This window comes from Corythoichthys intestinalis, unplaced genomic scaffold (assembly GCF_030265065.1).
Source record: "Corythoichthys intestinalis isolate RoL2023-P3 unplaced genomic scaffold, ASM3026506v1 HiC_scaffold_27, whole genome shotgun sequence".
NCBI lineage: Eukaryota > Metazoa > Chordata > Actinopteri > Syngnathiformes > Syngnathidae > Corythoichthys > Corythoichthys intestinalis.
Window position 1 is genome coordinate 853896 of NW_026651596.1, and position 13596 is coordinate 867491.

The following is a 13596-nucleotide window of genomic DNA, read 5'->3' on the forward strand; positions in this document are numbered from 1 at the left end:
CATATTGTGATAAAGTTCATTATTTTCTGTAATGTACTGATAAACATTAGACTTTCATATATTTTAGATTCATTACACACAACTGAAGTAGTTCAAGCCTTTTATTGTTTTAATATTGATGATTTTGGCCAAAAAAAAAAAAAAAAACCCTACCTAAAAAAATTAGCATAATTCATCCAACCAATACAAAAAAGTGTTTTAATACAAAAAAAGTCAACCTTCAATTAATTATATCAGCTATGCACTAGGGCTGGGCGATATGGCCTTAAGTACGTATCACGATAAATTGAGCAGATTTACCTCGATAACGATAAATGACGATAAATTCGCCCAAGCAAACTGTTATATAATTTGAAAATTTGAATCAATGCATGGAATACAAATTAAGTTTCTCATTAAATTTATTTACCAGCTTTCAATTTAACAATTGCACATGCAGTCTAAACATTAAGTATTAAAAAAAATCTTGTAAACAATAAGAATTCTTGTGTGAACATTTATAACAGCTTGTATGACTTGAAAAATATCATCACTTGAATTTCATTAAATTCATTCCGCATTGTTATACACTAGATAGTGGCATACGTTTAGATATTTAGAATAGATACAAATACGACACATCCACCCGCCCCCCAGAAATTATACTTAATTAAAAAATAAAATGTTTCACAAACCTTTCCTTTCTTTTATTCGGCTCAATTATTTACATCTAATGATTTTGGAAATCCTTACAGTATGCAATAAATAATATTCCTGTTCCCAAGCACTGTGCTTACTGTACTGTAATTTTTACAAAAAATAAACAATACATAGTTACTCCCCGTCATCTAGGACGAGCCACTTACAAGACTAGCACTGTCGTGTATTACAAATACTGCTTTGAACACATCTTCACAGACAAAAGCAATGACACAGGCTTAAAGAGGTCAACTTTAATTGTGTAAATCACACTTAATAACGACACGATCTCCTGGTCGAAATAGACGACATCCATTTAATTTCTATTGAAGATATGTAATGCTGAGGCAATTTGTCAACTTTACTTTTAAAAAGAAACGTGCACTTTTTATCCAGTAGATGGGGCTCTTGCAGTGTGTCAAACAGTGATTCAATTTAGGGCAATTGTCTTAAAAGTGGTTCATTGTTTCAGAAAGCCTCGGTTTTTCCATCCCTATCTGGAACCCGTCAAGAGTTTACTTAATGTCGGGTGGAAGTTTGGCGAAGCTAACTTAAGCCCGACTTCATCCCGTTTACTTGTAGCGTTAGCCGCTAGCGTTAGCTGCTAGCGTTAGCTGCTAGCGTTAGCCTACCGGGCTTCTGTTTGATTGGCTTCCTGAAAACCATGTGACTCCAAACGTAAGCACACTGTCTGCTTTCTTAAAGGGGAATGAACATAGCCGAACAACACAAGAGTCAAAGCGGGATCAAAAGACTATATTTTCTTCTTTTATTAAATTACAGAATTTACCGACATGGTCAAAATTACGTCGGTCATCGTGAAGAATTTCGGTAACGGTAAATTTTCGGTTTACCGCCCTGCTCTACTATGCACCCAATACTTGGTCGGGAATCCTTTTGCAGAAATGACTTCTTCAATGCGGCGTGGCATGGAAGCAATTAGCCTTAGGCACACCTTAGGTGTTATGGAGGCCCAGGATGCTTCTATAGCGGCCTTAAAGAGCATACGACAGGAGAAAAAAGTCTTAAAAATAGCATTATTATGTGAATTAGAATCATATTTTGAGACGATTCCACAATACAACACACAACGATACAACAATTTAGCAAAGCACAGATGACGAAAAATTAGTCTTTTAATCTACCGGTTAGCAACGCCTACCATTATAGGGCTCTAGCGTCCCCAACAGGTGGATGATGTCAGCGGGAGACTGGGCTCATCGGTTTTACTATTCAGCCCATTGAGGGGGAATTATTCAGAACGAGGAAAACGCGATGAAGAGAGCTGCAAAATGTCATTGTTTCTGTCTCTCTACTCCAATATTTTTACAGGATATTCTTTTTATCCAAGTATTTTTCCACAATAGCTAAATAAATGACTTGAGAAGGACCAGTCAGCCCGTCGAGGGGGAAGTAGTCACAACGAGGAAAACGCGACGAAGAGAGCTGCAAAATGTCATTGCTTCTGTCTCTTTACTTCAATATTTTTACCAGATATTCTTTTTATCCAAGTATTTTCGCCAATTGCTAAATAAATGGCATGGTCATGACAAATAAGTCTTGTGCTAAATGGAATATGAAAAAACGCACTTATTCAGGACGACATGGCAAAATTACTCCATAATGGTCAAAACTGTCGACTTCACCTTTACTGTCGCACCTCCCGAACGATATTTTTTGACACCCAAATTGGACATAAGTCATTTCCCTTCCCCGGCTTCGGAGAATGTAAACAAACCAAGAGGCGTGACAGCTAGCTGACATGCTAACCCGAACCGAGTGATGTTTCAAAGTCTTCGAAGCGAAAAATCACACATAACTAGCCCGGATTATTTGACATGACGACTGGCTTGCCGATTGTCTTCGCGGACCGGCAAACTGCCCGGCGGAGAGCAATTTATAGCTAGTTCCCCGGAAGAGGGCGGCTGCAGTTGTTGTGCAGCTAATGTGCACGAGGAAAGCTTTTTACATGCCCATCAATGATCAAACGTAAGTAGTCCTTTATTTAAAGAAAGTTTGTAGTGTTTACTTTGTAATCGCTGTATTCGTATTAGACATAATACAAAACAAGATGTTTACTCACTTCCTCGTAAGTCCAATGGTCCCAGAGTAGTAGGGCTTGTTTTGGCCAATATCCACGGTGAATGGGAACCTTTTGAAACTCCAAAAAGGCGCATACGCCTCTCCCTCATAAAGCAAGATTTTTCTGCAGCCGTTTGGCTGGCGTGATGCGAAAAATAAACATTTTAATCCGCAAAATCAGCTGAATCCTTAGTCTTCATACACAGCAGTACGGCTGTAGAGTGAAGAGGACGCCTTCAACCGTACACGTCACAGCGCCCTCCTCATCAATGCAAGACCGAAGCCGGAAGTCACTCATTTTCATGGCGCGGGATTTAAAAAACTAAAAATAATATAGCGATCACTTCCACACACATCCAGGCGGTCCATATCATTCAGGAGCATAAAACACCGCGTGTATTATGAAATAAACATGCTTTTTCGTGTCACATGCACTTTAAGCTCATCCACAGTGTTGGGTCTGGTGTCTCTCAACTTCCTCTTCACATTATCCCACATATTCTCTATGGGGTTCAGGTCAGGAGAGTTGGCAGGCCAATTGAGCACAGTAATGCCATGGTCAGTAAAACATTTACCAGTGGTTTTGGCACTGTGAGCAGGTGCCAGGTTGTGGTGAAAAATGAAATCTGCATCTCCATAAAGCTTTTCAGCAAATGGAAGCATGAAGTTCTCAAAAATCTCCTTATAGCTAGCTGCATTGATCCTGCCCTTGATAAAAACAGTAGACCAACACCATCAGACTTTTCATAAAGGGTGTCATTTTAAAGGTATTCTTAGTGTAGAATCTGAAGTATGTGGGATTAACTCCAGAAATCGTTATTTATATGACGAACATGATATGCTTTTATTTAGAAATGTTCACCGGAAGTATGTTCGCTAAACCACTAATTCAAGCTTTACACTCCGCCAAAAAAGCACTTTTTGTCATAGCATGTGGTGTCAGTAATAGATGTTTTTTCATTTTGCAAATGGTGTTAACCAGCGATTTTTCATGTTTGAAGTATCACCTTTTGACTGCAAGTTTTGGAGAAGGCTGCCTGTTTTATAGCTGCCTAAAGTAGGTCGTCTTTTTTCCCCATTCCCCTCAATGTAGCAATGCTAACATATATAGTGTTTAATATAGATGTGTTTTCCTATGTTGTATGTCTGAACTTTAATTCTACAGCGTGTTGATGAGAGAAAAGAACTGGAGTCTCATATGCCATCAGCACGCATGCACAAATGTATGCACGCGCGCGCAGCAATAAAACGCAGCCGTGAAAATGACCGCCCTCATATTTATTTACCATGCGATAAATGCACTCATTGCATATCGCGAAAGGCTTAGCAACTTCAATAAAACATGTCATTAGTTAGTTAGATGGACTTACACTCTCCTGTCGTTCTCATTCACCGCCGACGTGCAGCCAAGCTTGGCATTGAAGAGACAGGACACAACAGTGTACCCTCCTTTGTTTCTTTAAAAATAAGTTAATGTTTTGGACTCTCTGGTGCGCTTTTTTGGCTTTGTGCCGCTTTCCCCACTTGCATACCAAGCGTCCGACATTCTGAACTTTCCACGCATATATTTTTTTTAACCCTTCATTAACCGTCGACGGGATGTTGTGCTCGTCGACGGATTTACGTCATCGATGACGTCGACTATGTCGACTAGTCGGGACAGCTCTACCCCAGACCATCACTGTCTGTGGGTACTTGCCACTGGACTTCAGGCATTTTGGCATTTCCTTCTCCCTAGTCTTCCTCCAAACTCTGGCACCTTGATTTCCGAATGACATGCAAAATTTGCTTGCATCTGAAAAAAGTACTTTGGACCACTGAGCAACAGTCCAGTGCTGCTTCTCTGTAGCCCAGGTCAGGCGCTTCTGACATTTCCAGCACACGCCTGTGCACAGTGGCTCTGGATGTTTCTACTCCAGACTCGGTCCACTGTTTCTGCATGTCCCCCAAGGTCTGGAATCGGCCCTTCTCCACAATCTTTCTCAGGGTGCGGTTGTGCAGCGTTTCCTGCCACACTTTTTCCTTCCCACAGACTTTCCACTGAAGTGCCTTGATACAGCACTCTGGGAACAGCCTACTCGCTCAGAAATTTCTTTCTATGTCTTAGCCTCTTGCTTGAGGGTGTCAGTAGCCACGTTTACATGCTGACTTTTATTCATACCGATTCAAATAATTCCGATTGGAAATTTCAGATCAGCTGTTTACATGTCACTTCATCTATTCCGATCCAGCGTTTACATGTGTCTGCCTTTATTCCGAAAGGACGTTTGACAACTGCCGTCCGACATGCGCAGATGAATCAAAACAAAGCGTCACGTTGCAAAACATGGAGATCGATCGTCGGAGTGCTGCTGTTTTAACTTTAACCCACTTGTTGTGTTTGTGGGGTCGTATCCGCTTCTGCTGTTTTGCTCTTTTGCCTTGTAGTAGCCGGTTTTCCACCGGTTTCTAATCTGGTCAACGCTCCGGTCTATTCCGGCTTCGTGTAACCTCTCGTGAACATTTTTTAAATAGTTCACTGTTCCTCGTTTTACGCCCGTCTAAGCGAGCAATTATATTCAATTCTTTTAAAGTTTGAATTAAATACAATCTTTCCGCCGGACTCCAATTAGGTGCGCTGTGCTTGGAAGCCATGTTGCAAGTGACGTTACTTACGTCACAAAGTGACGTCACCACGTCAGTACGGAGCATGTGCAGAAAGAACACAACCAGACACCATTCCGCTTCCCTGTTTACATGATATAATTGTACTTCTAATCGGTTTGGGAAAAGGAATATTCCACCCCTGTGAATCGGAATGAAATACCATTCGGTTTGGGCCTGTTCATTCCGAATGAGGTGTTTATATGGAACACATTTCTTCGGTTTGAACAAATATTCCGATTGTAATTGGAATATTTGGCTCCATGTAAACGTGGCAAATGATGGCCTTCTGGACAGCAGTCAGGTCGGCAGTCTTGCCCATGATTACGCTTTTGAGTAATGAACCAGGCTGGGAGTTTTTAAAAGCCTCAGGAATCTTTCGCAGAGGTTTTGAGTTAATTCGTTGATTCAGATGATTAGGTTCGTAGCTTCTTTAGAGTACCTTTTCATGATATGCCATTTTTTTGAGACGGGGATTTTTGGTTTTTCTTGACTTTTTTGCCAAAATCATCAGTATTAAAACAATAAAAGGCTTGAACTACTTCAGTTGTGTGTAATGAATCTAAAATATATGAAAGTCTAATGTTTATCAGTACATTATAGAAAATATTGAACTATATCACAATATGCTAATTTTTTGAGAAGCACTAGTAGAGAGAACCAGATGCGAAATGATAGACTCGCCGGCGTTAATAAACAGCCGCCATCTTAACGCAGTAGACTTCTCTGGAAGGCTCTGTTGTAGAGAACCTTCCTCGCGAACCTTAGTAACTTTTTATCTAAAATACTCCTAAATCGGCAAAATCTTGATTTGAATCTATCTTTAAATGACGAAACTCTTTTAAAACTTTCACATCTCGAAAGAAGACAGAAGGGAACTAATGCAATAACGGGAGCAATTTTAACAACTTTAATGGTTGATCCACAACATTAAATGCCCTCTAAACATAGCAAAGGTTACTATGTTTTTTTTTTTTTTGTGAGCAGGGCTTTTTAGCCATTTTTATTCTTTGCTATTTCCTTTTTTTTTTAAATTCAAAAGTAATTGTCTCATCTTCTTTATAAGAATAGTGACCTGAAGTCAAACACCGACACTCAAATCAGGACAGTTACCATTGTTTATTTTCCAATTATAGCTATCTATAGTAGGATCAAGTATTAAACCAAAACCCTGTGTTAAAGTATCCATTCATAATAATTGCTGAATTCTCTGAAAAATTTGTTAGCTGGTGTAAAATTTTATGAAGAACTCTGGATCATCATCATTTTTTGGGGCATAATATTCGCTAATGTGAACAGCTTTTCTTATCTTGGCTTAGAATATTATGTATCTACCTTCCGGGTCTGCTGCTGCATTGATTAAAGTAAATAAAATTCTTTCATGGATTAATATTGATACCCATCTTTGTGTTCTATCATAGCTAGCCGAATACATTAAATTAAAATTTGAGTGTCTGAGATATTTCTCTTTAAGATTTGGCAAAAAAAAAAAGAGGTGAGTTTCGAACATGTAGGTTCTCATGAGATGAAGAGAGGGGGACGATTTGCCACCACCCTGACCTGCGTGCCGTCCAAGTTGCGCCAAACTGCGAAGGGCCCGTTCAATCCTGCTTGCAGGCCTAGATTTTATTTGTGATTGTACCAGCAGTATTTATTAAGGATTTGGGGTAGGTTGTAGAGATGTGGAACGAAATAATCAAATTGTGATGTATTCTTATGGGAAAATCCCGCTCCACATACAAACTAGGTCCTGGAATGAATACAATTCAAATGTAGAAGTACTACTATATATATATATATATATATATATATATATATATATATATGTTTATACTGTGTATGTATGTATAGTATACATTAGTCACAGTGCAATATTGGTGTCATGGCATCCCGATGAGATTCGATATCTTTGTTTTTGGAAAATTCCTCTGGTGTTTTGACATACTTGAAGTTATAGTTTGCAAGACACCACATAAGTATGTAGCTACAATTTACAGAAACTTCACATGCACTCCAAATTTCCCATGCATGCAAACGAAACTAAATTTGTGGAGGTTTTCCTCGGTGCTATGTATTTATGAAGTATCACCGTCGAGTACCTCCATTGACCCAGCTGCTGCTCCGCTCCTTTCTGCTTGAGTTTTTTTCCCATCTTCTTCTTCCCCTGAGGTACCCAAGAGGTGAGGTGGCCAAGAGGCCATTTTTGTGCCCGAAATATGGTAGCTCATAACTTAAAGACAGTTTAAGCCTGTAGAAAGTAGCCAAATTTGGGAGTTGACTTGCTGTTACTGATATTACAGTTCATAAAAAGCATTTATTGTGTCTTGCAGGTTTCGGAAAATATTGTGATCCTGAGCAGCAGCAGCCAGAGTCTCTTGGCGTTAAAGAGGAGGTTGAGCTCCCCCAAATCAAACAGGGGAAGCCAGAGCCCCTTCAACAGCAAGACAAAGAAGAGCAGCGTCCAATCAAAAAGGAAGAGCTGCCATACGTCAATGAGGATGAAGATTTTACCAGGTCGACTGGCGAGCCCTTGAAGAGTAAAGATGGTCCGAGTGAGGTTAGCAGAGTGGTAAAGCCTCCAAGGGGCAGCAGCAGGTCAACAGACGTAATGCAGGCAGACAATTTCATAGCTCCACCATCTGATAGAAACGACGCCACATCACACTCGCCTGACACTGATGACGATGGTCATAAAGGTTCCAGTGACAACAAATGCTGCAAATGCTCTGAGTGTGGGAAAACCTTTGGTAATAGGGGTACTTGTCTTGGCCATATGAGCAGAGACTCCGGTAAGAAAATCTTTCCTTGCTCAGTTTGTGGTCAAATATGCAGTCACAAAAATGCTTTAGAAGTACACACAAGAACCCACACGGGTGAAAAACCTTTTGCCTGTTCTGTGTGTGGTCAAAGATTCACGAGGAAGGAAAGCTTGAAGATACACACAAGAACACACACTGGAGAAAAACCATTTTCCTGCTCGGATTGTGGTCAAAGATTCACTTGGAAGGAAAGCTTAAAAATACACACAAAAACCCACACTGGTGAGAAACCTTTTGTATGCGCAGTTTGTGGTCAAGGGTTCTCTACAAAACAAAACTTAAAAACCCACACAAGAACCCACACTGGAGAAAAACCCTTTTCCTGCTCAGTTTGTGGTCAAAGATTCACTTGGCAGGAAAGCTTAAAAATACACACAGGAACCCACAGTGGAAAAAAACCCTTTACCTGCTCAGTTTGTGGTCAAGGGTTCTCTACAAAGCAAAACTTAAAGACACACACCAAAACACACACTGGAGAAAAACCTTTTTCCTGCTCCGTTTGTGGTCAAAGATTCGGTCAGAAGAAAGTCTTGAAAATACACACAAGGACCCACACTGGAGAAAAACCTTTTTCCTGCTCAGTTTGTGGCCGAAGCTTCTCTAAAAAGGGAAACTTAAAAACGCACACAAGAACCCACACTGGTGAAAAACCTTTTTCTTGCTCAGTTTGTGGCCAAAGATTTTCTTGGAAATATAAGGTAAAGAGGCATGCGTGTGTTGGTGTGTGAAGCAGTGGCCAGTGACGGATTTTCCTCTCATCCATGATGGCTTCACCAGTTTGCATGCAGGATGATTGTATTCTGTGGGGCTTACCTGATAAAGTGTTGACATGACATGAAAAAACATGTTTATTTCATATTACACGTGTTTATGCTTTAGTTTCATTTAATTTTTCTTTTATCCCAGGCAATTATTGTCTGGGATAAAGGAAAAATTCCACTAATCTGTAAGTGTAGCAAAAATTACCTTCAAAACAACTGTTAAATGTCATTTCTAAGTCTATAAAGTTAGGAAAATGTACACACACATAAAGTACAACAGTTAAAAAAAAAACTGATACACTGTATCAAATACAGTTTATACAGTGCCACCACCTGGCACACTGCCGCTTTTGCTGGTTTTCCCACTTGCAAAGGTCTGTAATTTGTATCATAAATTCTCTTCAATTGTGAGGGACGGAATCTAATACAAAAAAACAGAATATCATGTTGTATGATTTTTAAATAATGAATCTGCATTTAATTGCATGAAATAAGTATTTGATACGTCACAAAAATCGAACTTAATAATTGGTACAGAAACCTTTGTTTGCTATTACAGATACCAAATGTTTCCTGTAGTCCTTGACAAGGTTTGCAAACAATGCAGCAGGGATTTTGGCCCACTCCTCCATGCAGATCTTCTCCAGAGCCTTCAGGTTTCGGGGCTGCACGGACTTTCAGCTCCCTCCATAGATTTTCTATCGGGTTCAGATCTTGTGACTGGCTAGGCCACTCCAGGACCTTAAGATGCTTCTTACGGAGCCACTCTTTAGTTGCCTTGGCTGTGTGCTTTAGGTCGTTGTCATGCTGGAAGACCCAGCCACGACCCATCTTCAGGGCTCTCACTGAAGGAAGGAGGGTGTCAGCCAAGATCTGGCGATACATAGCCCCATCCATCCTCCCCTCAATACGGTGCAGTCGTCCTGTACCCTTGGTAGAGAAGCAGCCCCAAAAAATGATGTTTCCTCCTCCATGTTTCACGGTTGGGATGGTGTTCTTGGGGTTGTAGTCATCCTTTTTCCTCCAAACACGACGAGCCGAGTTTAGACCAAAAAGTTCCATTTTGGTCTCATCCGACTAATTGACCTTCTCCCATTGCTCCTCTGGATCATCCAGATGGTCAGTGGCAAACTTCAGACGTGTCTGGACATGCACTGGCTTCAGCAGCGGGACCTTGCGTGTGCTGTAGGATTTTAATCCATGACGGCGTAATGTGTTTCCAATGGTTTTCTTCGAGACTGTTGTTCCAGCTCTCTTCAGGTCATTGACAAGGTCCTGCCGTGTAGTTCTGGGCTGATCCCTCACCTTCCTCATGATCAGTGATGCCCCACGAGGTGAGATCTTGCATGGAGCCCCAGAAAGAGGCAGATTGACCGTCAACTTGAACTTCTTCCATTTTCTAATAATCGCTCCAGCAGTTGTTACCTTCTCACCAAGCTGCTTGCTTATTTTGCTGTAGCCCATCCCAGCCTTGTGCAGGTCTATTATTTTATCCCTGATGTCCTTACACAGCTCTTTGGTCTTGGCCATTGTGGAGAGGTTAGTTTGTTTGTTTGAGCATGTGAACAGGTGTCTTTTATACAGGTAACAAGTTCAAACAGGTGCAGTTACTTCCGGTAATGAGTGGAGAACAGGAGGGATTCTTAAAAAAAAAAAAAACTAAGAGCCGAAATATTTACTAGTTGGTAATGTATCAAATACTTATTTCATGCAGTTAAATACAAATTTATTATTCTAAAATTATACAATGTGATTTTCCGGATTTTTGTATTAGATTCCATCCCTCCCAGTTGAAGAGAACTTATGATACAAATTATAGACCTCTACATGGCTTGCAAGTGGGAAAACCAGCAAAATCGGCAGTGTATCAAATACTTGTTCTCCCCACTGTGTATATATATATATATATATATATATTTTTTTTTAAAGACATTTTCACTAGATGACATGAATAGCTGTTTGGAAAGACTTTGGATGACTCACTGTGACCACAGTGTACAGTGATCCCTCATTTTTCGTGGTTAATGGGGACCAGAACCTGCCTCGATATGTGTGTGTTCAATGTATTTATTCAGATTGAGCATTGGAAAGAGATACATTTAAGACATGTTTTTTCACTTTTTTCCCTAAAGTATGACTTGAAAACTTGTATATATATTTTAATAAATGGTTTTTAAGTACTTCAAATGTAATAATTAAGATCAGTTTTAAACAACTGTCCCACCCACCGAATCATTGTTAAGCAAGAATAAAGCACCGTAGTAGAAAAATGCTTGGCTTTATTAAATGCTTCTGTTTACCTACCTTGGATGTGACTCTTCGAGTGACATGTAGAAATTACAAACTCATGATCACTTGTGGCGTTTTTTTGCCACAACACAACAGGTCCGGCTGTCTTGAACCTCTCCCCGCACACACACATTCATTCCAGCCCGCGCTTCATTGCCGCTGCAACTATTTAACAAGTTAAACAATGATTGACAGGTGTAAAGTCACTCCTCTGGCAACATCAAAGAAAACCAGCTTTCAACATCGTTAACTTTAATAAGCAAGTGCCGCAGTGACTCAGGACCAAAGAGCTGAGGGAGGGAGGGAGGCTATGCGACTTTTGTGGATTAAGGAATAAAAAAACTACCGCACGTCCTTGCGATGGGACTATCGCGCATGCGCACATCCCGATGGCGATGTTTAAACGATATATCGTTCAGGCTTACCACAAACCCAAACTTTTTGGCAAAGTGTTTTTATAAGGCAATGCGACGAAACAAACTAGGAAGTACCACTTAGAACCTGGGAATGAAATATGCGTTGCATGGTGTTATCTATAATATGTTACGACAGATAAGTGAATCAAGGAAATCTAGACCATCTGGAAAAACGGCATTCTAGTTGTGAACAAAGATAAACTTAAATCATCTTGCATTTGAATATGAAAGTGAATTTCCCGTGCCATTGCTAACAAAAACACGAAACTTTCCCTCCACAACATTGGGAAGTTCCCATCTGCGTTTACATAGTTTTCAGTTGTGGCCGTACCACTCCAAATGTAAAACTAGGCCTGCAAGCAGGACTGAACGGGCCCTCGCAATCTAGCGCAACTCGGACGTCACGCAACTCGGACTGTGTGCAGGTCAGGGTGGTGGCAGATCCTTCTCTCTAATCATCTCATTAGAACCTAACATTCCCGAAAGTCGCCTATTTACATTCCCACACCCAACAGATAAAAACCCCTATTGGAGAGAGTACTACAAAAAAGGAGCCACTACTGAGCTGTGCAGCCAAGCCCTTATTCAAAACTAAAATTAATCTTCTAACTGGGCCAATTTGACCAAGTGTGCCAAATATTGTGGCTCTATAAGCTGCCTGAGTCTCTGAAAAAAAAAATTTCCTTTAAATGGCGAACAAAGGGTCGTCACGGCAACAGACAGAGACACGTGGAAATGGGCCGTAAATAAGTATTTTAATAGGTCTTGAAACTACAATGACCAACCTTAAAAGAACTGGACATGTATTGGAAAAACGAGTGACTTTCTATTGCCACTAGTTGGCGCTGTAGGGTTGGTGCAAATGACCCCTACAAGGCCCTTCAGGGTATGACTCTCAACAAGCACGGGAAGTTTGGCGCAGATATGTTGTATATCTGCCAAGTTATGACTGTTCAAAGTTTTTGGAGAGAAAAATTGTTGACAGTCATTTTCACTTTCCTGTTTGGACACCTCCGCTTCAACGAAACTTCAATATTTTTCATCAGGCACCTGAAGACAGGTCTTAAGGCTTCCCTTATGCAGGTTTGAGGTAGATTGATTTTTTCCCTTTAGAGGAGGAGTGTGTCCCGTAAAAAAGGGCATTTCCTGTTCCCACTAGGAGGCGCCAGGCACAAATGGTAAATTTTCAATCCAGTCCTGCTCAGGCTGGTATACCTCACACACATGCCAGATTTAAAATAGATTGAACGTTGTATGAGGGAGTTATGTCATTTTCCGAATTCGGTGTTTTAACAAAAAAATGGCCGAATTTGGCACCCCGCCCATGTCAGGCCCGTGAATGAAAACACACCATTTTGATAACTTAAGATTTCATATGCCTCATGAACAGTCTCGCCAATTTTGAGAATGATCAAACTAATTCCCTAGGTGCCAAGGTGTAAAATGTGCACACTGTAAATCGATAAAAATTTCACATTCAATCCAAAATACCCGATTTCCTGTTGGGTTTGGAATATGCATGCAAGAGACTTTTTGGAGCAGTTTTGTACAAGGTATCGACTCTCCGAATTTCATCCCTCTACGTTGAAAAAACCTAAATGGAGAGGCCTTTTTGAAAATTTCAAGGGGGCGCCACTGAGCCATTTTGTTACATGTTTTCGTAACGTTGCAAGATTATTGAACGTTATCCAAAGCCGCATTTTTGTCCAAATTTTTGTGAGTTTTCGTGCATGTTCAAGCCTTCAAATGTAAACTACTGTGAACCGATAAAAATTTCACATTTGATCCAAAATACCCGATTTCCTGTTGGATTTGGAATACGGGTGCAAGAGATTTTTTGGAGCAGTTCTGCATAAAGTATCTACTCCCCAAATTTCATAGCTCTATGTTGAAAAAACCCAATAGGAA

The 13596-nt window shown here is 40.4% G+C and overlaps 1 protein-coding gene across 2 annotated transcripts in view; it reads left to right on the forward strand.

The window, feature by feature from the left end:
- The window catches only part of LOC130911329 (oocyte zinc finger protein XlCOF6.1-like), a 31480-nt gene extending 20278 nt beyond the window's left edge, over positions 1 to 11202 (forward strand). For both annotated transcript variants that reach the window (XM_057829210.1, XM_057829211.1), the window contains one exon: positions 7734 to 11202. In XM_057829210.1, the coding sequence (XP_057685193.1) occupies positions 7734 to 8950 (1217 nt within the window). In that variant the 3' untranslated portion in view covers positions 8951 to 11202. The remainder of the gene's footprint in view (positions 1 to 7733) is intronic.
- Positions 11203 to 13596: the final 2394 nt, after the last annotated feature.